Source organism: Staurois parvus, unplaced genomic scaffold (genome assembly GCF_062004578.1).
Source record: "Staurois parvus isolate SC_StPar_1 unplaced genomic scaffold, SC_StPar_1.0 ptg000156l, whole genome shotgun sequence".
Lineage (NCBI taxonomy): Eukaryota > Metazoa > Chordata > Amphibia > Anura > Ranidae > Staurois > Staurois parvus.
The window spans coordinates 552445-579880 of NW_028317952.1; the positions used below are offsets into that span (position 1 = coordinate 552445).

A 27436-nucleotide genomic window follows, 5' to 3' on the forward strand; every position below is an offset into this window, starting at 1 on the left:
ACCTGTTGCCTGTGCACTAGGTTATTTCCTAGTCCCAGTCTCTATCCATGTTTCCACAGCTTAAGCTTGCATTGGACTATGCTTGTTCACAGCAAGTCCTGACCTTTTGCCTACCCCCATTTCTTATATTGCTTGTTGGCTGTGTCCCATGCTCTGGTTCTGTTTTTGTGCACCTGCCATCTGCACAAGTGTGTCCAAGGGCAACAGCCTGTTAAACCCACCAGGAAAGTCATCACACCTTGTGGGGTGCTCTGGTGAAGATCTGGTGTGCACTTAGGCTCAGCACGTTGGTCCTTTTAAGGACTCACACCCTCTATAAATAGCACAGAATGCCCACTATCCAATTTTTCTGTGATACTTAGGTTCAATTTCTGGTCAGCTTCCATCTCTACAACCTGAAACAGCTACCAGGAAAGTTAATCATTCCTTGCAGTATGCTCTGGTGAAGATCTGGGGTGTGCTTAGACATAGCGCCTCAGTACCTTTTAAAGATCACAACCTCTCCAATGTGCAGATAATGCAGAGGGCCCAATATGCATTTTTTAGTGACAATCTGGTTCTCTTTGCATTTCATAAGCTACCTTTTTAACACTATAGACACATTTCTCACTCTACGTGCACCTACAGTAGGTTGAATTTTTGCCACAGGGTAATGGACTATAGGCACTTTATTGTATTCATCTGATTCTTTCATGTTGCTGCTTTGTAGCAATTTCCACCACAGATGATCTTTCATTCCTTTAATTATTTTGTTGACAACTATTGAATCTACATTTGAATTTTTATGGATCCACTGTACAATATTCTTTTTGAATTCAACACTAGATAAATACTTTGATTTGATGGGTTCAGTAAGGATAACAATCTCTTCATTGATTTGCTTTACAACTTGTATTTGTTTATTATTCAGTCAGGGGCAGCACAGCCAGGGGTAGCATTGACAATTATCATCATGGATAAAGTATTAATCATGGATTAAGTATTATGCTTCGGCTCTGCCTCAACTGAATAACTCTTCTCTATCCCATCACAGGTAATTGTCTGCGAGCAATATCTGAAATATCGCCCATGCCATATATGAATGCTAATTCACCCTGCACTGCTATATGGTAATTGTCTGTGAGCAATATCCATCTGTAATATCGCCCATGCCATGTATGAATGCTAATTCACCATGCACTGCTATATGGTAATTGTCTGCGAACAATATCCATCTGTAATATCGTCCATGCCATGTATGAATGCTAATTCACCCTGCACTGCTTTATGGTAATTGTCTGCGAGCAATATCCATCTGTAATATCGCCCATGCCATGTATGAATGCTAATTTACTCTGCACTGCTATATGGTAATTGTCTGCGAGCAATATCCATCTGTAATATCGCCCATGCCATGTATGAATGCTAATTCACCCTGCACTGCTATATGGGTAATCTATACTGCATTTAAAATCCACCTCTAACTGAGGCTGATTCATAACTGTCAATGTTCTTATTGGTCATTCTTACTGCTTCAAAAATCTTTAACTCTGGTCCATATTACTGTGGTGTTTATTTTACTCCTATTGTCTAACCCAAATTTATGAGCTGATCCTAATCTTTACAACTCTGCCCTCCTGATCTCTTGTAGTCCTCCTTTGGTGTGAGAGGTTTGCCCTGCTAGCCATGTGTCTCTGCTAAGCATTCCTAATTGAATAATTGGCAATTCCCCCCCCCCCAACTCATTAGGGGAGGCACAGCCAGGGGTAGCATTGACAATTATCATCATGGATAAAGTATTAATCGTGGATTAAATTTTACACTTCGGCTCTGCACTTCAGCAAATGCACAAAGCGAGAAACAACAGCAGACCACTTCAAATACTAATCAGACTACAGGTGACCCGTTTCCCCATCCAGCTCTTTCAGCTTTTATCCAGTCTGCTTTTTCAGCTCACCACTCTGTAACATGCACTCCCTACTCCTCCTTCTCACAGTTGTGTCCTCTCTCTTCAAACTCTCTCGCCTTCACCCCACAGCTTACAATATATATATATCACCCTCACTCTTTTCTTCACCTTATTACTGTACTCATCAACTACTGATAATTCTGAACCCACACACTAATAAAACCTCCAGGACACTGGATCCTGTCCCTCCAAATAAGTCACACTCCCATATTTCCTCCCTCACCCTTCTGCTTCTCCTAACATCTGGAGACATTTCCCCAAATCCTGGGCCGCCATCTTTTTCCTTTGATCAACACACCCGGCACCCCCTACCCTCCAACAGCAGCCGCAATCCACACAATCTAGTTACTATTCCTCTTCTTCCTAGAACCAACATCCCCTTTTCCTGTGCCCTCTGGAATGCCCGCTCTGTCTGTAACAAACTCACCTCTGTCCATGACCTTTTTATCACATACTCCTTTAACTTGCTTGCAATTACAGAAACCTGGCTTCATGAATCTGACTCTCCCTCTCCTGCTGCCCTCTCCCATGGTGGTCTCCTCTGGACTCATTCCCCCAGGCCTAGTGGACGGAAAGGAGGTGGAGTAGGAATCCTCCTATCCCCTCAAAGCACTTTTCAGGTCCTCCATTCACTTCCCTCTCTGTCCCTCTCCTCATTTGAAGTTTACTGAATTCATCTGTTCTCTCCAGTTTCTTTAAGAATTGCTGTGATCTATCGTCCTCCTGGACTGGTATCAAGCTTCCTTGATGGTGTCTCTGCCTTACTTTCTCTCTTCTGAAATTCCCACTATCATTCTCGGTGACTTCAACATCCCTGTTAATCTTAACACTCCTGCTACCTCTAAACTTCTGAGCCTAACCGCTTCTTTTGACCTAAAACAATGGACACATGCTTCTACTCACTGCAATGGTAACTGCCTTGACCTTATTCTTCTACCTATGCACTCCTTGCAACCTCACCAACTTTCCTATTCCTCTCTCTGATCACTCCCTTATTAGCTTCACTCTCTCCTTGGCTTCCTCCTCATTGTCTTCCAACTACCAAACAATTACCCATAGAAACCTTCGTTATCTTAACCTTTCTCTTCTTCTTTTTTCGGCAACAGATTATCTCTATGACAAAATCTCAGCCCTGTCCTGCTCCAACCTGGCCACTTCTATCTACAATAGTTCACTGTCATCCACCCTGGACACATTGGCCCCCCTCACTACACACAGAATTAGGCCCCGACTGCTACAGCCCTGGCAAACAGACAATACCAGATACCTCAAAACACATAGCTGTGCTCTTGAGCGTTTATGGCGTAAGACTAAGACCCAGCAAGACTTTGAGCAATATAAACCTGCCCTTCAAAAATACAGTTCTTGTCACCACACTGCCAAACAGACCTATTTTATCACTCTCATTAACACCCTCTCACGCAACCCCCATCAACTCTTTTTTACCTTTAACTCTCTACTTCATCCTTTTCTACCTCCACCGATTAACCGCTTGCCGCCCTGCCACTGTGTATATACGTGTGCAGGGCGGCAGTGGAGCGCAAAAGCGCGTTTTAAAACGTGCTCCGCGCTCCCGCCGACCCGCGGGTGACACGATTCGATCCAGGAGGGATCAATCATTAGATTTCAGCCAGTGATTTCTGGCTGAAATCACATGATCGGTCCCTGTCCTATCCTGTCCTGTGTTGACATTTACACAGGGCAGGATATGATGTCATTCTTCTCTGCCTGGACACATTCCGTTCCAGACAGAGAAGAAGACATCCAAACAGTGAGTAAAACACTACACACTGACAGTTAGAACACTCTAGGTCACATTTAACCCCCTGATTGCCCCCCCCCAGTTAACCCCTTCACTGCCCTGTCACCAGTGTCACTGATCAGTGAAGCGATTTTTACTGATCACTGTATCAGTGTCGCTGGCGACTTCCGATAGAGTTAGCGCCCCTCTCAGATAGTGCCAGTTTGCCCGCTAATACATCAGTAGTCCCGTCTAACCCCTTGATCGCCCCCCCCCCCAGTTAACCCCTTCACTGCCCTGTCACCAGTGTCACTGATCAGTGAACCAATTTTTACTGATCACTGTATCAGTGTCGCTAGCGACTTCCGATAGTGTTAGCGCCCCTCCCAGATAGCGCCAGTTTGCCCGCCAGTACACCAGTAATCCCGTTTAACCCCTTGATCGCCCCCCCCCCCCCAATTAACCCCTCCACTGCCCTGTCACCAGTGTCACTGATCAGTGAACCAATTTTTACTGATCACTGTATCAGTGTCGCTGGCGACTTCCGATAGTGTTAGCGCCCCTCCCAGATAGCGCAAGATTGCCCGCCAGTACACCAGTAATCCCATTTAACCCCTTAATCTCCCCCCCCAGTTAACCCCTTCACTGCCCTGTCACCAGTGTCACTGATCAGTGAAGCGATTTTTACTGATCACTGTATCAGTGTCGCTGGCGACTTCCGATAGTGTTAGCGCCCCTCCCAGATAGCGCCAGATTGCCCGCTAATACACCAATAATCCCGTCTAACCCCCCTGATCGCCCCCACCCCCTGAGTTGACCCCTTCACTGCCCTGTCACCAGTGTCATTGATCAGTGAACAGATTTTTACTGATAACTGTATCAGTGTCGCTGGCGACTTCCGATAGTGTTAGCGCCCCTCCCAGATAGCGCCAGTTTGCCCACTAGTGCACCAGAAGTCCCATTTAACCCCTTGATTGCCCCCCTCCCCCCCCCAGTTAACCCCTTCACTGCCCTGTCACCAGTGTCATTGATTACAGTGAACAGATTTTTACTGATCACTGTATTAGTGTCACTGGTGACTTCCGATAGTGTTAGCGCCCCTCCTAGATAGCGCCAGTTTGCCCGCTAATGCACGGGATTTTTTTTACCAAAAACATGTAGCAGAATACATTTTGGCTTAAATTTATGACTAACTTTGAGTTTACGATATATTTTGTATAGCTGAAAGTAGAAAATATTGTGTTTTTTCAAAATTTTCGTGTTTTTTTTGTTTATAGCGCAAAAAATAAAAAGCGCACAGGTGATCAAATACCACCAAAAGAAAGCTCTATTTGTGTGAAAAAAAGGACGTAAATTTCGTTTGGGTACAGCATTGCATGACCGCACAATTATCATTTGAATTAGTGCAGCACTGTATAGCAAAAAAAGGCATAAATTACAGTATCTATACCATAGTTTGTAGACGCTATAACTTTCACACAAAGCAACCAATATACACTTATTGGGATTTTATTTACCAAAAACATGTAGCAGAATACATTTTGGCTTAAATTTATGACTAACTTTGAGTTTACGATATATTTTTTATAGCTGAAAGTAGAAAATATTGTTTTTTTTCAAAAGTTTTGTGGTTTTTTTGTTTATAGTGCAAAAAATAAAAAGCGCACAGGTGATAAAATACCACCAAAAGAAAGCTCTATTTGTGTGAAAAAAAGGGCGTAAATTTCGTTTGGGTACAGCATTGCATGACCGCGCAATTATCATTTGAATTAGTGCAGCGCCAAACAGCAAAAAAAGGCCTGGTCATTAAGGGGGTAAATCCTCTGGGGCTCAAGTGGTTAACTCACTCACTGCCCAGAAGATCGCTAATCACTTCAAAAATAAGATTGATACAATTTGTGACGAGATCTCCACTGTACAGATATTTCCCTCACTCTACACTCCTTGTCCACCTGCACAATCTATACTTCCCTTGTTTAACCCAGCTACTATAGAGGAGGTTGGTAAACTGTTTTCTAAACCCACCTAACCACCTGCCCCCTGGACCCTGTTCCCTCGCAAATACTACGGTCACCCTCTGGCTCTATCCTTCATTCTTTAACTCATATCTTCAATCTCTCCCTTTCTACTGGCATCTTCCCCAACTCTCTAAAACATGCGCTAGTCACCCCCATACTTAAAAAAGCCTCGCTGGACCCCGCCAATCTTGGCAACCTAAGACCCATCTCCTTACTCCCTTTTTTGCCTCCAAACTCCTTGAACATCTAGTCTACAACCGGCTGAGCTGCCACCTTATTGAAAATAACCTTCTCGATCCCCTTCAGTCTGGATTTCACCCACAACACTCCACAGAAACAGCTCTCCTAAAACTCACAAATGACTTACTAACTGCTAAAACCAATGGTCACTATTCCGTACTCTTGCTCTTGGACCTCTCCGCTGCCTTTGACATAGTTGATATCCCCCTCCTCCTCAAAAAACTCTATTTACTTGGTCTCCATGACTATACTCTCTGTTGGTTTGAATCTTACCTATCTCACCACACCTTCAGTGTCACTTACAGCTCTACTTCCTCCTCTCCTACTCCTCTTACTGTGGGGGTCCCCCAAGGTTCTGTCCTTGGACCTCTCCTATTCTCAATCTACACTTCTTCCTTTTGTCAGCTGATAGCTTCCCATGGTTTCCAATACCATATCTATGCCGATGACACACAAATCTATCTCTCTGCTCCCCAGCTCACTCCATCAGTTTCCACTCGTATCACCAATTTACTAACAGACATATCAGACTGGATGTCACTCCACTTCCTAAAACTCAATCTATCCAAAACTGAGCTCATAATATTTCCTCCCCCACGCACCTCTTCCCCTGATTTCTCGTCAGGATCAATAGCTCTACTATCAACCCATCCCCTGCATGCCAAGGTGCTAGGTGTAACCCTGGATTCTGAACTATCTTTTCAGGCCCACATTTAATCCCTGTCCAAATCATGCCGCCACAACCTCCGCAACATCTCCAGAATACGCCCCTTCTTAACCAATGCTACCACAAAGCTCATAATTCACTCCATGGTAATCTCTCGACTCGATTACTGCAACTCCCTCATTGGCTTACCTTTACATAGGCTACCCTCCCTCCAGTCCATCATGAATACTGCTGCCAGGCTCATCCACCTTACCAACCGTTCAGTGTCTGCTACCCCTCTCTGCCAATCCCTCCACTGGCTTTCACTCGCTCAACGAATAAAATTCAAAATACTAGCAACAACTTACAAAGCCATCCACAACTCTGCCCCCAGATACATCACCAACCTGGTCTCAAAATATCAACCAAACCGCTCTCTTCAATCCTCCAAAGACCTTCTGCTCTCTAGTTCCCGTGTCACCTCCTCCCATGCTCGCCTCCAGGACTTCTCTCGAGCTTCTCCCATCCTATGGAACTCTCTACCCCAACCTCTGTGGCTGTCTCCTAATCTATCCACCTTTAGACGATCCCTGAAAACCTCTCTTTAAATAAATCTAACCTGCTTCTACCTAGTAAACCACCATTTGTTTCCTCCATCAGCTCATCACCCTCACAACTATTACCTTTTGTATCACTCAACCCTTCCTCCTAGATTGTAAGCTCTAATGAGCAGGGCCCTCTGCTTCCTCTTGTTCCAAAGTGTATTGTAACTGTAATGTCTACCTTCATTTTGTAAAGCACTACGCAAACTGTTGGCGCTATATAAATCCTGTATAATAATAATAATTATTTTCTGTTCTCTTTCATGTTCATTGAGTGAGACTCAAGGAAAGAAAACATTATTTAAAATATAATTAAAAATTAAATATGTATACAAATATTGGATTAAAAGAAAACCCCCATAAAAACCTACTACTTCCGCCTGACAAACCTTTGCCTGTCACGTTAAGCATGACTCACTTTTTTTCTTTTTTTACAAAAAAACAACAAAGCACGGGCATCCTATGGCCATAGATTTCACTCTGGCACTATGCCTTCATAGCAGAGAATCTTTGCACCATCAGTAAATGTAGCAAACAGGTTGTCACAAATTAAACTGTATAATCCTCCTACGCTCAGAATATAAACTCTAAATAAAGCTGCTAACACCCTACCTCTTACTACAATGGCCAATAATCAGATAAAATAATGTGGTGCTGTGCTTATACATACAACATATCAGAAAGAACATATGAAATAATAGCATATAATAAAATCTACATAAATAAATAAAATGAAAAATAGGAATGCAACAGGATATCCACAGTGCTAGGTCAAAATATATGAATATGGTAACAAAAAAATGACCTAATACTAAGCGATGCTGACTCACATAGAATTTTGTATGTGGTGTCCACGAGACCCTAATAGTATAGGAAAGGAAAAAAGGTAACTAAATGGGTGGAGAACCCACAAGTAAAGGGGCTCAGAATGGGGACAGACTGCAGCTTGTAAACGCTAATGATAAAAAAAAACATAATTTATTGAATGTAGTAAAACCAGAATATCAAAAACCAATGAAATACAAATGAAATAACCTCACCACCAAAGAAAAAAATGAAGAAAGACTGACGAAGTGATTCTGGACATCGCTAGGCATGCACAAAGTCCCATACCAAGATGATAAAGAGAGACCTGAGACAGATAAAATGCAAGGGGAAAGGATGAAGGCCAAACATGAAAAATGTGAATAATAAATGAAAATCAATAATATACAAATGATAAATAAACGCATGAAACACATATGAACGTGCATAATAGAATCAAATGTCAATGGCCAACGGCTTTTCCGTAAATGTACACATAAAAAGGGACCTCTGACACTGACTCAGGGGATATGATGAAGCATGTAGCAGGTCACTAATCAAGGGTACAAGCAGTGTGGCTTGAAGAGAGTAAAGTGGAGGCATGGATCTCCTTACAAGGAGATAATCAATGGTACAACTTCCTCATAACGCCCACTGTGGTGGATAATGGAGGTGAAAGGGTTGCATGCGAAGGTTTTGATGATAGACAAAGTCAAATATAAATGATGATATGACTGAGTGGAGGACCTATATCAGGTCTGCAGTAATAGGTGGGCCACAGCGATGATAGATGGGTCACAGCAATGCATTCAACTGCACATATACAGACACTGTAATCAGTGAAGTAACATAATAGGCAGATAGAAGTCCTCCAACTTGGAATGCAGTGTAGTATAATAAGGCATCAATCCTTCAATTGGCAAACCCAAGTATGAAAAGTATCCACGAGGTGGAAAAATCAAACCATATCCATCAGGGCAGGTAGAGCAGTAGAGTGTTGTCATCCGCGCACTTATCTCGGAAACCGCTCAGATATGAAGGTAAGTGTCCAGTTAGATGGTCAATCGCACATTAGAGCAACTAAATGTTGCATTTGCGCACATTATTGGGGAGCCTCTCAAAGATGGGCACATATGACATCAGCGACTCGAAGCAGGCCACACCGCGGGACTTCACACGCGTCTGCGTGTCCAGGAAGTGACGTTGACGCGTTTTGCCCACTAGGTCACATGGGCTTCTTCAGATGACGGCAGCCATGTTAATGGAGTCCATATATAGCCATACAGAGCCTGATGCTGGCCAATAGTGTGCTAATTGAATATCAAACATAATAATAAAAATGTGAAAAATATACAAATCACAAATAATAGCGCAAACCAAATCACACAACTAAATATAACCACCACCAAATAAGTGCATATTAATAGTGCAAACAAAAAAAAAATCAATAAATAGGGAATCTCAATATAGTCCATTCAGAAAAGTCCATATAAACATGATCCTCAGTAAATGAAGTAATGAGATCCTCCTTCATAAGCAATGTGGTATGACGCGTTTCGTCCAATGACTTCTTCCGAGGGAATGGTGAGCTCTCCATAAAGAGCACTTATATAGACCCAAATGTCTCCTAATTGGCTCAATCTCAAAAAACACCTGAGGGTGCATCATTATCACTAGGTAGAATTCAATCTAAATGAACTCTGGATCACCTGATCACAATAGCACCATCTTGTGTTCAAAATTAATTATAGCACCAATATAAACATAATTAAAGAATATATTCAAAATTAAGCTAAATAAGAAAAAAAATTATATAAATACATTCCAAAATTACATAAATAATATTGCAATATAGATTTAAATAATATAAATATAAATCAATAAAAAAACAGAACCTACAACTTATATAATAAATCATATAACATGAACAAATTAATCATAAATCACTTATAAAACAATTTAAGTCCAGTTCGACATTTAGACCCCCAGGAGATAAAGCCTCAGTCAAATAAATCCATTTCGTTTCACATTTTGACAGTCTCTTTTTAACCCAAACATTTCATCCAATCAACATCTGGAAGTGTTTAAAGGTTTGGTTTTAAGAGATTTGGAACAGGTAGTCCCTAGAAGGAATGTAAATCCAAGATATGTACAGGAGGGTATTAAAATGTTGGAAGAACATAAAGATATCATCATACGACCGGCTGATAAGGGCGGGGGAGTAGTGGTTATGAAGAAGTCGTTTTATCATAACCAGATTGTAGAGATGTTGTCTGATGTTAATACCTATGAAAAGTTGACTAAAGACCCTACTAATGGATATAGGGAAGAATTGAAATCCTTGGTTAATTGGGGATATAGGACAAGAGTTCTGACCAAAAAAGAAAAGCAATACTTAATCCCAAGTGTAAGTAGGATTCCTATTATTTATACCCTCCCCAAGGTCCACAAGAATAATGAGAATCCACCAGCTCGACCTATTGTGAATGGTATTGGTTCAGTATCCGCAAGATTGGGCCAATATTTAGATGTATTTTTGCAATCAAGTGTGTCATCTACTAAGGCCTACTTACGAGACACTAAACATCTGATCAAATTTCTCTCTGAGGTTCAGGTCATGGGTCATTCAGGATTATATTTGGTGACGGCGGATGTATCATCCCTCTATACTATTATACAGCATGATGATGCTCTCTTAGCACTTAATTGGGCTTTGAGTAAGAGGGATGACTTACCATTTAATCAAAAAAAGTTTTTGAGGGATACTTTGGAGTTTTGCTTATCTCATAACTACTTCTGGTATAATTACAGTTTTTTCTCCCAGAAGAGGGGCGTAGCAATGGGAGCTCGCTTTGCGCCCAGTATTGCAAACCTGTTCATGGCAGAATGGGAGGACAGATTTGTCTTCAACCATCAACATGAGCAGGTATTGCTATACAAGAGATTTATAGATGATATGTTTATGATCTGGGCTAGGGATGAAGAAGGATTAGTTGGTTTCTTGGAAGGTTTGAATAATAATCCAAACAATATTAGGCTGGATTACCAATACAACACTGAAGCAGTACATTTCTTGGATCTTACTATTTTGAGGGTGAATGATAAGCTGTTCACCAAAACGTATTTTAAGCCCACTGACAGGAACAGTTATTTGCCAATAGTTAGTGGTCATCACCCCCATTGGTTAAGGAATATCCCTAAGGGTCAGATTATGAGAGTGAGGAGGAACTGCAGTCAGGTTAGTGCATTTCGTGCTCAAGCGGATATTCTGGTTGAAAGATTTGTGGATAAGGGTTATAAGGCTGATCAACTTGAGGGTATAGTGGACCAGGTTCAGCTTATTCCCAGGGACCAGTTGCTAGCGGATAAGCCAAAACGGGTCATAGATAATAGACATCACTGGGGGTTTATTTCTAATTCCCATATACAATATAAGGCGGTTGAGGATATTTTTCAGAAACACTGGCATGTTTTGAAGCTTGATAAGATATTAGGGAGTGTTATCCCGGAGAAACCAGTGTTTATTTATAGGAAGGCGCCCACTATTGGTGATAGAATTGTTCATAAAATTTTGGATCCACCAAGGGTTTTGAATATGTTTAGTAATAAAAAAGGCTTTTATTCATGTAGGAGGTGCACTGCATGTAATGTGGTTAAACATAAATTTAGGGGATTGGTCAGATTCACCTCTAATTCTAATCAAAGGGAATTTGATATTTCCTCCTTTCTTACTTGCAACTCTACCCATGTAGTATATGGTTTAGAATGTCCTTGTGGCCATATTTACATTGGAAGGACTAAGCGACAGCTTAAGGTTAGGGTACTTGAACATATAAGGAATATCAGTAAGGGGTATAAGTACCATAGTGTATCTTTACACTTTAAGAGATACCATAATTGTGATCCAACTAATATCAAATTCTGGGCCATTGAATCAGTTCCTAAAGCGTGGAGGGATTCTAATAGAGTTAGGGAACTGTCAAAATGTGAAACAAAATGGATTTATTTGACTGAGGCTTTATCTCCTGGGGGTCTAAATGTCGAACTGGACTTAAATTGTTTTATAAGTGATTTATGATTAATTTGTTCATGTTATATGATTTATTATATAAGTTATGTTCTTTTTTTTATTGATTTATATTTATATTATTTAAATCTATATTGCAATATTATTTATGTAATTTTGGAATGTATTTATATAATATTTTTTTTCTTATTTAGCTTAATTTTGAATATATTCTTTAATTATGTTTATATTGGTGCTATAATTAATTTTGAACACAAGATGGTGCTATTGTGATCAGGTGATCCAGAGTTCATTTAGATTGAATTCTACCTAGTGATAATGATGCACCCTCAGGTGTTTTTTGAGATTGGGCCAATTAGGAGACATTTGGGTCTATATAAGTGCTCTTTATGGAGAGCTCACCATTCCCTCGGAAGAAGTCATTGGACGAAACGCGTCAGAGTGTGGCCTTCCTCGGACATCACTACTCATGCTGATGCACGTGTCCGGATCACGTGATTGCACTACTACCATCTTGAATGTGGGCTGGCTGGTGAGACACAGGATGCAGAGACTGGAGCTCTGATATAACAAAACGCCTTGTTTTTATTTGCTCATTGTGAGTGTGATTTTAAGAGGGGTTTGTTTGGCAATAAATTTGTTGGATGATACTGCACTATGGCGAGTATTTTCTTTACCCACATGTGCTAATCTGGATATGAGAGGATCTTCTCTGGAGTTTGTTTGGTGATATGCTGGATACACAGTAGTATGCTGAGTAATTACCAACACATGAGGATCGTCCTTTGAAGTCTGTTTGGTGAATGCTGGATATATACTGACATGCTGGTTAATTACTAGCACATGGTGAGTGTGCATTTTGATGGGGTGTTTTTGAGCACTGAATACCACATTGCTTATGAAGGAGGATCTCATTACTTCATTTACTGAGGATCATGTTTATATGGACTTTTGTGAATGGACTATATTGAGATTCCCTATTTATTGATTTTTTTTTTGTTTGCACTATTAATATGCACTTATTTGGTGGTGGTTATATTTATTTGTGTGATTTGGTTTGCGCTATTATTTGTGATTTGTATATTTTTCACATTTTTATTATTATGTTTGATATTCAATTAGCACACTATTGGCCAGCATCAGGCTCTGTATGGCTATATATGGACTCCATTAACATGGCTGCCGTCATCTGAAGAAGCCCATGTGACCTAGTGGGCAAAACGCATCAACGTCACTTCCTGGACACGCAGACGCGTGCGAAGTCCCGCGGTGTGGCCTGCTTCGAGTCGCTGATGTCATATGTGCCCATCTTTGAGAGGCTCCCCAATAATGTGCGCAAATGCAACATTTAGTTGCTCTAATGTGCGATTGACCATCTAACTGGACACTTACCTTCATATCTGAGCGGTTTCCGAGATAAGTGCGCGGATGACAACACTCTACTGCTCTACCTGCCCTGATGGATATGGTTTGATTTTTCCACCTCGTGGATACTTTTCATACTTGGGTTTGCCAATTGAAGGATTGATGCCTTATTATACTACACTGCATTCCAAGTTGGAGGACTTCTATCTGCCTATTATGTTACTTCACTGATTACAATGTCTGTATATGTGCAGTTGAATGCATTGCTTTGGCCCATCTATCATCGCTGTGGCCCACCTATTACTGCAGACCTGATATAGGTCCTCCCCTCAATCATATCATCATTTATATTTGACTTTGTCTATCATCAAAACCTTTGCATGCAACCCTTTCACCTCCATTATCCACCACAGTGGGCGTTATGAGGAAGTTGTACCATTGATTATCTCCTTGTAAGGAGATCCATGCCTCCACTTTACTCTCTTCAAGCCACACTGCTTGTACCCTTGATTAGTGACCTGCTACATGCTTCATCATATCCCCTGAGTCAGTGTCAGAGGTCCCTTTTTTATGTGTACATTTATGGAAAAGCCATTGGCCATTGACATTTGATTCTATTATGCACGTTCATATGTGTTTCATGCGTTTATTTATCATCTGTATATTATTGATTTTCATTTATTATTCACATTTTTCATGTTTGGCCTTCATCCTTTCCCCTTGCATTTTATCTGTCTCAGGTCTCTCTTTATCATCTTGGTATGGGACTTTGTGCATGCCTAGCGATGTCCAGGATCACTTCGTCAGTCTTTCTTCATTTTTTTCTTTGGTGGTGGTGAGGTTATTTCATTTGTATTTCATTGGTTTTTGATATTCTGGTTTTACTACATTCAATAAATTATGTTTTTCTATCATTAGCGTTTACAAGCTGCAGTCTGTCCCCATTCTGACCCCCTTTACTTGTGGGTTCTCCACCCATTTAGCTACCTTTTTTCCTTTTACATAAATAAATACAAAAAAAAACCCAAAAACAATATCTAGGTGTAATTATATGTGATTATAAATCACAAAATATATGAAAACATGAAACAATAATTGCCAAGGAACCCAAAGATGATAACAGGAATAACCTCCCCACTTCTGTGCTAAATTGCACAAACAAAGTAATAGTGACAAATAATATGTGCCAAACTGATATATTCAGAAAGAAGAAAGAGACGTAAAATGATAATGATAAACCATATAAATCAGTAAAACTGAAAATATTGGTGATGAATGAAATCCCCCCCACTGCTGTGCTGAATAGTACAAATAGACAAGTGATGTGAGGATATATCCACTGTTATATAAGTGCCTACCTGGTAAATCCAGAAAGCTAGCCAAAAAGGACACTCAAAGTGCCCATAGGTGAATAATACAGTGCATATAAGTGAAAAACCACAAATTTACCATACATAAATATAAATCAACACAGAATAACTGATGTAAACTAAAGAAAAAAATAAAAAATGAAAACCATATAATAGTGATCCCAAATGGGGATAAAGAGAAATATAGTGACTAGGTGACACCAATATAAACTGTATATGGTGAAAAAAAGGAGAATATAGGCTGCACCGCACATATTGATGTGTGACCGCAATACCGGGGATAAGCAAGTCAACCTGTGACAAAATCAATTAGGTGAGAAAAAATTATAGGCTGCGCCGCTTATAAAGAAAGAAGTGATAAGTGACCCCAATTGCGGGGATTTAAAATGGCGTACACGTGAATCCGTGACACAATTAGTGGATCAAAACCTCCAAAATAACTCATAAATAATTAATCAATAGAGTAAATTTAACTCCAAAAGAATATAAACTAAAAAAAGTCCAAAAACCACCTAAATGGTGGAGGTGTTCTGTAGGCCTTTTAATGTATGTGTATGCAGAGCTGGATGACGGGAGTCCCACACTATGTGAAATGGCCCCTCACCTCCATGAAGTGACCCTACCGGGTCAAAACGTCTTTTAGGAAAATACCACACCGATCGGGAACCTGGACCCCCTCCTGCAGATGTAAGGTCTAACGTAGTGTCAATCCCCCTCACTGGGCAAAAGGTACCGTAATCCGCTTCCTCAAAGATGTCCTGGAAATGGTCACTCCTCATACGGCCAGAGAGAGAAAGGAAGATGCTCCCATAGTGTACTAAAGTTTTATTGTACTAAATTGTTAAAATATTACAAGTCCCGCTCACATTTTAAAATTCAAAACATAAGCCTTTGTGCATAACCACATGCTATGGGTGTACTTTACATGAAGTAAAAAATAGGACTATCCAGTTCAACTTGCCAGCCTATCCCAGTCTAATAATGGCTATTGTCGGCAAGGAACATGGATAAGTATAACTTATCAAAAGAGGGGGATAAGAAAGCCAGTTCAAACTGCCAGCCAGTTAGCCAACTATCAAAAACCAAATTAACCTGTCTAAGAACATGCGTTTAAAAACAGGGGTTTAGTTAGCACACATTTGCAAATACATACGTAAGCCACAGAGCCACATCACGGCACCCTGAGTATCTGTGGTCCTAACTCTAGAAATCTTGACCTGGGTAGGTGACCAGCTTTTTCTTTGTATGTTAATTCTGGAGGTTCAGTGGGTGCATTGGACACCCTGGCTGCCGTTGTGCTACATGCTGGGTGTCAGGTGCGCTCCCATGACCTTAATGAGGGGTGGGCTCCCTCAGGTTCACCTGCCCTTGTTTCTATCCATTTAAATGCATGTGCCTCCATTGTGAGGACTCAAGATTTATACAGTTAGGACCACAGATACTCAGGGTGCCGTGATGTGGCTCTTAAATATGTAAGCGGCGGGGCTACCCGGTGACATCACCCGTGTGACCCCGCCCCATGTGCCATCATCAACCGGGGCATGCTGGTCACTGACGTCACATGGGGTGGGGTAACATGTGATGGCTCCGACTCTTACATATTTAAGAACTGTCAAACCAGCTCAGAGGCAAATGCCGGAGGCCAGCGTCAGAAACGGAGTCTTTTTTTTTCCTTTGGAGCGGTGGCGGCGATGGGCATCATGATTGACATTGGATCTACTTCGGGAGACATTCTTTTGTTAAAGGACTTGTCAAAGAATGACTCCTGTCTTTTTTTCACACTACAGCGTTTTTTTTTTTTTTTTTTTGTGAATGGGTAGCGGTACCATGTAACCCATACTTATTCACGTGGGGGGGTACCGGGATCTGGGGGCCCCCTTGCTAAAGGGGGCTTCCAGATTCCAATAAGCCCCCCATCCGCGACCCCCACAACCACAGCCCAGAATTGTGGGGAATGGCCCTTGTTGTTTTTTTTTAAATGCAGAGCGCTATACTACCGCATACTCGGATGTGGAAGGATACCGCTTAGTGAATTGCTGCGTTAAAAAAAACAACTGTAAACTCAACTGCCTGTAAACGACTATGTGTACATGGACACATAGGAAAACATTAGGGAGAGTTCAGGGGTTGCTGAGAAAAACGCAGAAAAGCTCCTGAACGTCAGTTTATCAGCCGCAGTGTACATGAGCCCTCATGCAACCATGTTATTTTAGTTTTTTAATTTTTACTTCCCTCCACCTAAAATATTTCATTTTGTTGTTCAACTGAGTTGTAGCGTTTATAGGTTACATTAAAAGTGGGGAAAGTTCTGAAATGATTTATCTTTGTCATTTTTTTACATCACAGAAACCTAACATTTTAACAGGGGCGTGTAGACTTCTTCTTATATCCACTGTAGATGGACTTGGCCTTGCACTGCATTGGTTGAACATTTTTTTTTCTATCGGACTAGCTATGTCAGTAATGGGGGTTTGCAAATATTCCTATAAAAGCCAGCTTTTTGTCAGCATGTGTTTGATATGGTGTAGATAGGGAGAGCTGACAGCAATTTTAGTGAGAGATAGTTACTATTCATGTACACTATAGTGCTACCTACAGAGCCATACACTGCTTTATAGTACTACTGTTCCATTACAGTGAAATGCAGTGTGGGGGGCTACAAAGGAATGGAGACTTTAAAAAAAAAGGGTTTTGGGTTATAGTGGTTTTAGGGTTGGTGTTTGGGCCTTAGTTATATTTTTTTAGAAAGATATATAATTTTGATGGGGTCTTTTATTTATGTATTTATTGTTAAAGGATCAGTAGCATGAGCTTGTTCCTGACGCAAATGTATAAGTAGGTAATAGAGCGCTGGGAACATATAAACGAAGCAGCTAGCATAAAAGGTAACCTTGGGGCCCAAATAACAAACATAAAAATAAAATATGCAGCGCTTCCTGACGCAAGCAAAGCTGTCCTTTGAAGCACCACATATTGTAACAGTCCAGTTTACTGCAACAAATCCCCAGATTGTAAAGTGCATTAAAGCACCACGCCCACAATCACCCTACTGCCATAGTTAATAATAAAATTAAGCAATCCCCGGTTTTCATCATGTCTGGGAGGCCCAAAGGAAGAGGCAGAGGTTCTAGTAGTGAGCAAGCAGGTTCTGCACCTGCAGTCTAAAACTGTGTCCGTATTAAAACTTTAGGTTATTTTACATTGTAGAGGTGAAAGTAAACTTTTGGCTCCATCTTATCTTTTTCCAATATGAGGATAAGGAAATCATAGGAGTTCATAGTTTTTTGTTTTTTTCGTGCATTTGTTTTTTGGGCAATCTGAAATACACATGAGGGAAGAGCTCATTTAAATATTACTCATATATTTGCACATACTGATCAAAATGATGAAAAATGCTAGTAAATCTCCTTCTACTTGAACTTTAGCGATTGCTCCAATCCATTTAGACTTTCCATACTAGTGAAAGAGCAGACTGATAAACTCTGATTGTAGTACACATACAGTTGCAAGAAAAAGTATGTGAACCCCTTGGGACTACGTGGAGTTTTGCATGAATTGGGCATACAAATTTGCTCTGAACGTCATCCAAGTCACAACAATAGAAGAACACAGTCTGCTGAACATAATACTACACAAACATTAGATGTTGCCATGGTTTAATTGCACACAACATGTAAACATTCACAGTGCAGAGAGGAAAACGTATGTGAACCTTTGGACTTAATAACTGGTTGACCCTCCTTTGGCAGCAATAACCTCAACAAAACATTTCCTGTAGTTGCAGATCAGACCTGCACAACGATCAGGAGTAAGTTTGGACCACTCTTCTTCACAAAACTGTTTCAGTGTAGCAATATTCTTGGGATGTCTGGTGTGAATCGCTCTCTTAAGGTCATGCCACAGCATTTCAGTCGGGTTGAGGTCAGGACTCTGACTGGGCCACTCCAGAAGGTGTATTCTGTGCTGTTGCAGCCATTGTTTTGTTGAATTACTTGTATGCTTTGGGTCATTGTCCTGTTGCATCACCCATCCTCTGCGGAGCTTCAGTTGGCGGACAGATGGTCGTACGTTTTCCTGCAAAATGTCTTGATAAACTCTGGAATTCATTTTCCTATCAATGACAACAATCCGTCCAGGCCCTGAGGCAGCAAAGCAGCCCCAAACCATGATGCTCCCTCCGCCATGTTTTACAGTGGGGATGAGGTTTTGATGTTGGTGTGCTGTGCCTTTTTTTCTCCACACATAGTGTTGTGTGTTCTTCCCTAACAACTCAATCTTGGTTTCATCTGTCCACAGTATATTTTGCCAGTAGTGCTGTGGAACATCCAGGTGCTCTTTTGCAAACTTTAAACGTGCTGCAGTATTCTTTTTGGACAGCAATGGCTTCCTCCGTGGTGTCCTCCCATGTACTCCATTCTTGTTTAATGTTTTCCTTATTGTAGATGTGTCAACAAAAATGTTAGCATGTTCCAGAGATTTCTGTAGGTCTTTAGCTGATACTCTAGGATTCTTCTTTACCACATGCAGCATTCTGCGCTGTGCTCTTGCAGTCATTTTTACAGGACGACCACGCCTAGGGAGAGTAGCGACAGTGCTAAACCTTCTCCATTTGTAGACAGTCTGTCTTACCGTGGACACATGAACATCAAGGCTTTTGGAGATACTTTTGTAACCCTTTCCAGCTTCATGCAAGTCAACAATTCTTGATCGTAGGTCTTCTGAGAGCTCTATTTGCGAGGCATGGTTCACATCAGACAGTGCTTCTTGAAACCAGTAAACCCAAAACAGGTGTGTGTTTTTTAAGGGCAGGACAGCTGTCAGCAACACATCCAATATCATCACACTGATTGGAGTCAAGGTTGGCTCACTCCTGGCTCCAATTAGCTCTGGGAGAAGTCATTAAGCTAGGGCCTCACATACGTTTTCCTCCCTGCACTGTGAATGTTTACATGTTATGTGCAATTAAACCATGGCAACATCTAATGTTTGTGTAGTATTATGTTCAGCAGACTGTGTTCTTCTATTGTTGTGACTTAGATGACGTTCAGAGCACATTTTATACTCCACGTAATCCCAAGGGGTTCACATACTTTTTCTTGCAACTGTAGCACTAGAATCCAGCCTTCTACTAGTCTGAATCTTAATTTAAAAAAATGTCTGATTGGTATTTGTGCGTAATTACTTTTTATATTTGGTACTTCTCTCCTTGCATTGTGTATTGAATAAAGCTATTCATTTTAGTCTTTTATGACTTTCCCTCATAACAGGCATAAGCCATGATGAAGACATTATCTTCTGGAAGCTGCACTCTTAGTGTCCCTGCCAAGAACTCTTATCGCATGGTTGTCCTTGGTGCCTCAAGGGTGGGCAAAAGTTCCATTATCTCACGGTTTCTTAATGGAAGATTTGAAGAGCAGTATACCCCTACCATTGAAGATTTTCATCGCAAGTTATATAATATAAAGGGAGAAATGTATCAACTGGATATTTTAGATACATCTGGAAACCACCCATTTCCAGCTATGAGAAGGCTTTCTATACTAACAGGTAAAAATGTGCATTGTCATGGTTTCGAGTGTACTGTATTAAAAGTAATGTGCTATTTTCTAGTGTATATTGCGGTAAGCACTTGTTATCTTCCTTTGCAAGATCTGCCTGATGTCATTGCTTCTAATTGTAGTGGTCATCTCACACTTGTGATATGTTGCGCTGTGTAAGCAATCCATTGTTTTCCATCTGCTTATCTACAGTCAGCAAGCAGACTAGTACAGAGAAGGAAGGAATCTGTAAACTGTTTGTTTGCCTGGATACAAAGGTGAAGAACAAGAAAAATATCTTCTGCTTTTCATATTTGTCTGGCTGGAACTAAATGAGTTGGAAGGATAGGAAGGCTTAGCTAAACATATGCAGTGGATGCCTTCTTCCAAAATTTAGTGATCTCTTTTCAGGAACTAAATGGAAATCCTCCCAATGGCCAGTGAAAAACACATCAACAGGCATTTTAACCAATGACTGTTCTTTTTTTTTTTAATTTAAATATTTATTAATTTTCCATATAAAATACATGTTCCATCATTACTCTCATATAACATACAAAACCATCATTTATATCCCTTTCTATCTTTATTACCATTGCCCCCACCCACCCTAAAAACCTGCCCCCACCCCACCCATAAAACCACCCACTCTCCATTACATCTTTTCTTAAGTACTTTCACATATCCAACTCTACTGCTTCATATATTTCACCTTGGACACAAAATCATCCCATTTTCCCCACCTCCTATAATATAACCCCATCTTGTCTTCTTGCATATAATACAGTTTCTCCATCCTACATATCTGGTTCACTCTTTCCACCCAATCCTCTTCTCTCGGCACCTCTGAGCTATGCCAAAACTTGGGTATCAGACCCTTTGCCGCATTCAGATAATACCATATACCCGAATCCTTGTATTTGTTCACTGATAGCTCTGTACTATGTAATAGACACAACTCTGGATCCAATCCTTTCTTTATCCCAGATATTATCCCAATCAAATGAACCATTGTCTCCCCAAAACCTTGAATCTTTGGGCACTCCCACCATATGTGATATAACGTACCTATCTTTCCACACCCCTGCCAACACTCCAGTGTATTCTCCCCACTCATCTTATATTCCACGTTCGGTGCAATGTGCCATCTTGTTAAACACGTATAATTTACCTCCACCTCTCTCATGCCTATATTCTTATGTGTTAGTCTATATATTTTCCTTTGTTTGTCTTCATCTATCTCTATTCCTAAATCCCTTTCCATTGTACTATATACATTGGCTTTGCGTGTGTGTCTAACTCAGTGAAAATTTTATAAACTTTTGCCGTGCCCCGTTTCCCATCTCCACGTGATTCCAACAGCCTCTCAAACAAATTCCAATCCTTTCTCAATCTGAAAGGTTTCGGAAGATTCCCGACAAAGTGTTTCAATTGGTGGTATCTCCACTCATCTATCTTAATGAAAAATTCCCTTTTGTCCTTTTTCAATTCCTGCCCTTCCATAACATCCTTCAATTGAATATCCTCCTTTTTAAACCATTATCCTGTGCTCTCTTCCCTACCTGGAGGGAAAAACTCTGTGTTCCTCAGTGACATTAATTGTGAATTAAAATCCCATTTCATAAGCTTGTGCAGTTTATCCCAAACCTTTAAAACATTTAATGTATAAACACTCGTGGTATCTTTTAATCCTCTATATTGTGCTGGTACCCATATGATTTTACTCAAGTTAACTCCGCTTAATTCATTTTCAATCTTGACCCATCTTTTCCCCTCTGGATTGTGTGTCCAGTCATAAATTCTTGCTAGAACTACTGCTCTATAATACCTTTTAATATCTGGCACTCCCAGTCCTCCATTCTCTTTATTTCTACTCAACAAATCACAAGATATTCTAGGGTTTTTTATTTTTCCATATATATCTTGTTAACATCTTTTTAATTACCTTGAAAAAAACCTCCGGAAGTTTAATTGGGATCATCTGGAATTTATACAGGATTTTAGGTACTATTACCATTTTTATCAGATTTATGCGCCCTATCCAAGACGGATTACTTCCTCCCAATTTCTTTAATTCCTCCTTAATCTCATTTAAAAGTGAGATAATATTTGATTTATACAAGTTCGTATATGAAGCAGTGAGTTTAACCCCTAGATATTTTATCTCTCTATTTTTCCATATAAAAGGGAATTCTTTTTGTATCTTTTCTTTTTCACTATTTGGAAGATTTACATTTAAGATCTCAGTGTTTGTTGGGTTGATTTTCAAATTTGATAGCTCCCCATAAACCTTTAAGCTCTTCATTAAATTTGGGAGTGTTATCCTAGGGTTTCCCACATAGAACAACAGGTCATTCGCAAAGGCTGCCACTTTATGTTCAATTCCTCCTATCTGTATTCCTTTTATGTCCATATTTTTTCTAATTGTTGCCAGTAGAGATTCCAATGACAATATATACAACAATGGGGACAGTGGGCATCCCTGTCTTGTTCCATTTGACATCCCAATCGGTTCCGACCTCTCTCCGTTAACCAAAATAACCGCGGAGGGCTTTATATACAATTTTCCTATCCACTCTCTCATTCTAACTCCCAGTCCTAGAGTCTCCAGAGTGTCCATCATGAAGCTCCAATCTACTCTATCAAATGCCTTTTCAGCATCGATTGAAAGCACCACCGCCAGAATTTTCCCCTTCCTAACTTTCTGGATAAGCAACAAAGTTCTCAACCCATTGTCTCTACCCTCTCTTCTGGTACAAATCCCACCTGGTCCCCCTGGATCCATTCTGGCATTAAATCTTTCAGTCTATTGCTAAAACCTTTGCATATAACTTAGTGTCTATGTTCAAAAGTGAGATTGGTCTATAGCTAGAGCACTGAGAAGCATCCTTCCCTTCCTTTTAAATAAGCACTACGTGGGCCTGTACAGATTCTCGCCTCATCTCCATCTCCCCCTCAGGGCGTTCATATATTTCTTCAATTTAGGTATTAACAGTTCACTATATTTTTTATAGTACCTCACAGTTAGAGATGAGCGAAGTATTCAAAAATTCGATTAGACTGATTCGGCGAATTTGTGGAAAAATTTTGATTCGAGTCGAATATATTCGCTGCGAATTTAACTTATAAAAGGGTGTTTCTAGGCTTCAGAGAGCCTTTATATTAGTGCAGAACACTGTACCTTTAATTTAAATGCCCTTGGAGTCTGCTGGGGAAGAGAAATAATACTGACAGTCAGTATGACATGCAGATGAGTGCCGTCGATCTTAGAATCACCGCACACTTCACTCATTTGGGCAGTCACGGGGCCAAAACTAGAGTGTGGAGCCACAGTGTGGCGGTGGAGGCAGCAGCAATGGGAGGCCATACAGCACCCTATGACAAAAATGGAAACCACCAGCAGTGTGAGGAGACCTGAAAGTGGCACATGGCAGAGTGTGGCGATGGAGACAGCAGCAATGGGAGGCTGTACAGGGACCCATGACACACTCTGGACCTGGCAGCAGCATGAGGAGGCAGTACAGGGGCCCATGACAGATTACGGGCCTGGCAGCAGCATGAGGAGTCGGTACGGGGGCCCATGGCAGATTAGGGGCCTGGCAGCAGCTATGGGAGGCCCGTAATCTGCCAGCACCCTATGACAAAAAATGGAACACACCAGCAGTGTGAGGAGACCTGAAAGTGGCACATGGCAGAGTGTGGCGATGGAGACAGCAGCAATGGGAGGCCGTACAGGGACCCATGAGAGACTCTGGACCTGGCAGCAGCATGAGGAGGCGGTATAGGGGCCCATGGCAGATTAGGGGCCTGGCAGCAGCTATGGGAGGCCCGTAATCTGCCAGCACCCTATGACAAAAAATGGAACACACCAGCAGTGTGAGGAGACCTGAAAGTGGCACATGGCAGAGTGTGGCGATGGAGACAGCAGCAATGGGAGGCCGTACAGGGACCCATGAGAGACTCTGGACCTGGCAGCAGCATGAGGAGGCGGTATAGGGGCCCATGGCAGATTAGGGGCCTGGCAGCAGCTATGGGAGGCCCGTAATCTGCCAGCACCCTATGAAAAAATGGAACACACCAGCAGTGTGAGGAGACCTGAAAGTGGCACATGTTTGGGGCATGATTCATGGCGGATTTAGTCAGTTGTGTCAGGAACTGGTGGTTTGAAATCCAGACTAATCCACGCCTGATTCATTTTCACAAACGTGAGTCTCTCCACACTTTGGGTGGACAGTCGTGTCCTCCGCGGAGTTGCAATACCTCCTGCCGCACTAAACACGCGCTCCGATGCCATGCTACTGGCCGGGCATGACAGCCTTTCAAGGGCAAATTCAGCTAGTTGGGGCCAAAGGTCAAGTTTCGTTGCCCAGTAGTCAAGGGGATTGTCTACCTCGGTTGGCAGGGTGCTGTCCAAGTAGGCCTAAGCCTGTTGTTTGAGGTCCTGCTCCAGGTCCACCTGATGCTACTGCTGCTGCTGCTGCGGCTGGTTAGTAGTTTCCTCACTGCGCTGGTGAAGAAAGCTACTCATCATCGACTGCAGACTGAGGCAGCTGCTGCTGGTGGAGCTGCCACTGCTCCTACCACCCCACCCCTCCCCTGCTGCCATGGCAGCGGAACGCGAGCGCACAGGGCCCACAGTGTCTGAGGATGGACGTTGGCGCACACAGGCAGAGACCAGCTGACTACATAGGTGGTTTTTATAGTACGTTATTTTGGCCTCCCTCTCAGCAGGTGTGAAAAAGGCCACCATTTTTGAACGGTAGCGAGGGTCCAACAAGGTGGACAGCCAAAAGTCATCCCTCTGTCTGATGGTTATTATTCGGCTGTCGGTACGCAAGCAAGCGAGCATGCTATGGGCCATTTGTGCCAAGGAATGCGAGGGACTCCCTGCCTCCATCTCCACAGCATACTGCCACGGTGCGTCTGGGTCCTCTGTCTCCTCTTCCTCCTCCTCTACCAGATGCTCCTGCTCCTCCACTCCTGTCCGCTGAGTGGAAAAACCACCCATTTCACTCAATAATTCCTGAGCACCAATGTCCTCCTCTACCTCCTCCTCTTCTTCCTGTCCTGCCCCCACAGGGGTCATGTGGCGTTGAGATCTGTGCGCCACGTCTACCGCACCCTGACCAGCCATTGTTAACAGCATTTGTTCCAGGACGTGCAACAGAGGAATGACGTCGTTCATCCCATAGTCCTGCCGACTCACGAATAGCGTGGCCTCCTCAAAGGGCCTGAGCAAGCGCAGGTGTCACGCATGAGCTGCCAATGGCTGACATCTAAGTTACACAGGGAGTACCTTTATCCGCTTTTAACATCAGGAAATCTGTGATGGCCTTTTGCTGTTCGTAAAGGCGGTCTAACATATGTAGGGTTGAATTCCACCTTGTTGCAACGTCACAGCATGAGGAGTCGGTACGGGGGCCCTTGGCAGATTACGGGCCTGGCAGCAGCAATGGGAGGCCCGTAATCTGCCAGCACCCTATGACAAAAAATGTAACACACCAGCAGTGTGAGGAGATCTGAAAGTGGCACATGGCAGAGTGTGGCGATGGAGACAGCAGCAATGGGAGGCCGTACAGGGACCCATGACACACTCTGGACCTGGCAGCAGCATGAAGAGGCGGTACAGGGGCCCATGGCAGATTAGGGGCCTGGCAGCAGCTATGGGAGGCCCGTAATCTGCCAGCACCCTATGTCAAAAAATTTAACACACCAGCAGTGTGAGGAGACCTGAAAGTGGCACATGGCATGAGACACTGTGGACCTGGCAGCAGCAATGGGAAGCCGTACAGGGACCCATGAGAGACTCTGGACTTGGCAGCAGCATGAGGAGGCGGTATAGGGGCCCATGGCAGGTTAGGGGCCTGGCAGCAGCTATGGGAGGCCCGTAATCTGCCAGCACCCTATGTCAAAAAATTGAACACACCAGCAGTGTGCGAGGAGACCTGAAAGTGGCACATGGCAGAGTGTGGCGATGGAGACAGCAGCAATGGGAGGCCGTACAGGGACCCATGACAGACTCTGGACTTGGCAGCAGCATGAGGAGGCGGTATAGGGGCCCATGGCAGATTAGGGGCCTGGCAGCAGCTATGGGAGGCCCGTAATCTGCCAGCACCCTATGTCAAAAAATTGAACACACCAGCAGTGTGTGAGGAGACCTGAAAGTGGCACATGGCAGAGTGTGGCGATGGAGACAGCAGCAATGGGAGGCCGTACAGGGACCCATGACAGACTCTGGACTTGGCAGCAGCATGAGGAGGCGGTATAGGGGCCCATGGCAGATTAGGGGCCTGGCAGCAGCTATGGGAGGCCCGTAATCTGCCAGCACCCTATGTCAAAAAATTGAACACACCAGCAGTGTGTGAGGAGACCTGAAAGTGGCACATGGCAGAGTGTGGCGATGGAGACAGCAGCAATGGGAGGCCGTACAGGGACCCATGAGAGACTCTGGACTTGGCAGCAGCATGAGGAGACGGTATAGGGGCCCATGGCAGATTAGGGGTCTGGCAGCAGCTATGGGAGGCCCGTAATCTGCCAGCACCCTATGACAAAAAATTGAACACACCAGCAGTGTGAGGAGACCTGAAAGTGGCACATGGCATGAGACACTGTGGACCTGGCAGCAGCATGAGGAGGCGGTACAGGGGCCCATGGCAGATTAGGGGCCTGGCAGCAGCTATGGGAGGCCCGTAATCTGCCAGCACCCTATGACAAAAAATGGAACACACCAGCAGTGTGAGTAGACCTGAAAGTGGCACATGGCAGGGGCATGATTCATGGCGGATTTAGTCAGTTGTGTCAGGAACTGGTGGTTTGAAATCCAGACTAATCCACGCCTGATTCATTTTCACAAACGTGAGTCTCTCCACACTTTGGGTGGACAGTCGTGTCCTCCGCGGAGTTACAATACCTCCTGCCGCACTAAACACGCGCTCCGATGCCACGCTACTGGCCGGGCGTGACAGCCTTTCAAGGGCAAATTCAGCTAGTTGGGGCCAAAGGTCAAGTTTCGTTGCCCAGTAGTCAAGGGGATTGTCTACCTCGGTTGGCAGGGTGCTGTCCAAGTAGGCCCAAGCCTGTTGTTTGAGGTCCTGCTCCAGGTCCACCTGATGCTGCTGCTGCTGCTGCGTCTGGTTAG

General features: G+C 42.7%; 2 protein-coding genes across 3 annotated transcripts in view; both read left to right on the forward strand.

Annotated features, from left to right (window-relative positions):
• The window catches only part of RASD2 (RASD family member 2), a 77806-nt gene that overhangs the window by 11632 nt on the left and 38738 nt on the right, over positions 1 to 27436 (forward strand). The window contains exons 2-3 of one of the 2 annotated variants that reach the window (XM_089675685.1): positions 1034 to 1109; positions 20029 to 20308. In XM_089675685.1, the coding sequence (XP_089531811.1) occupies positions 20038 to 20308 (271 nt within the window). In that variant the 5' untranslated portion in view covers positions 1034 to 1109; positions 20029 to 20037. The remainder of the gene's footprint in view (positions 1 to 1033; positions 1110 to 20028; positions 20309 to 27436) is intronic. The other variant, XM_089675684.1, reaches the window with a different exon arrangement.
• Positions 11211 to 12077, forward strand: LOC149463220 (uncharacterized). Its single transcript, XM_089675690.1, has one exon. It carries the CDS (start codon positions 11211 to 11213, stop codon positions 12075 to 12077), a length of 867 nt encoding a protein of 288 aa, XP_089531816.1.

Bases quoted from the DNA above. Each gene is read 5' to 3' on its own strand.
- LOC149463220 (XM_089675690.1), top strand. From the start codon at position 11,211: ATGAGAGTGAGGAGGAACTGCAGTCAGGTTAGTGCATTTCGTGCTCAA.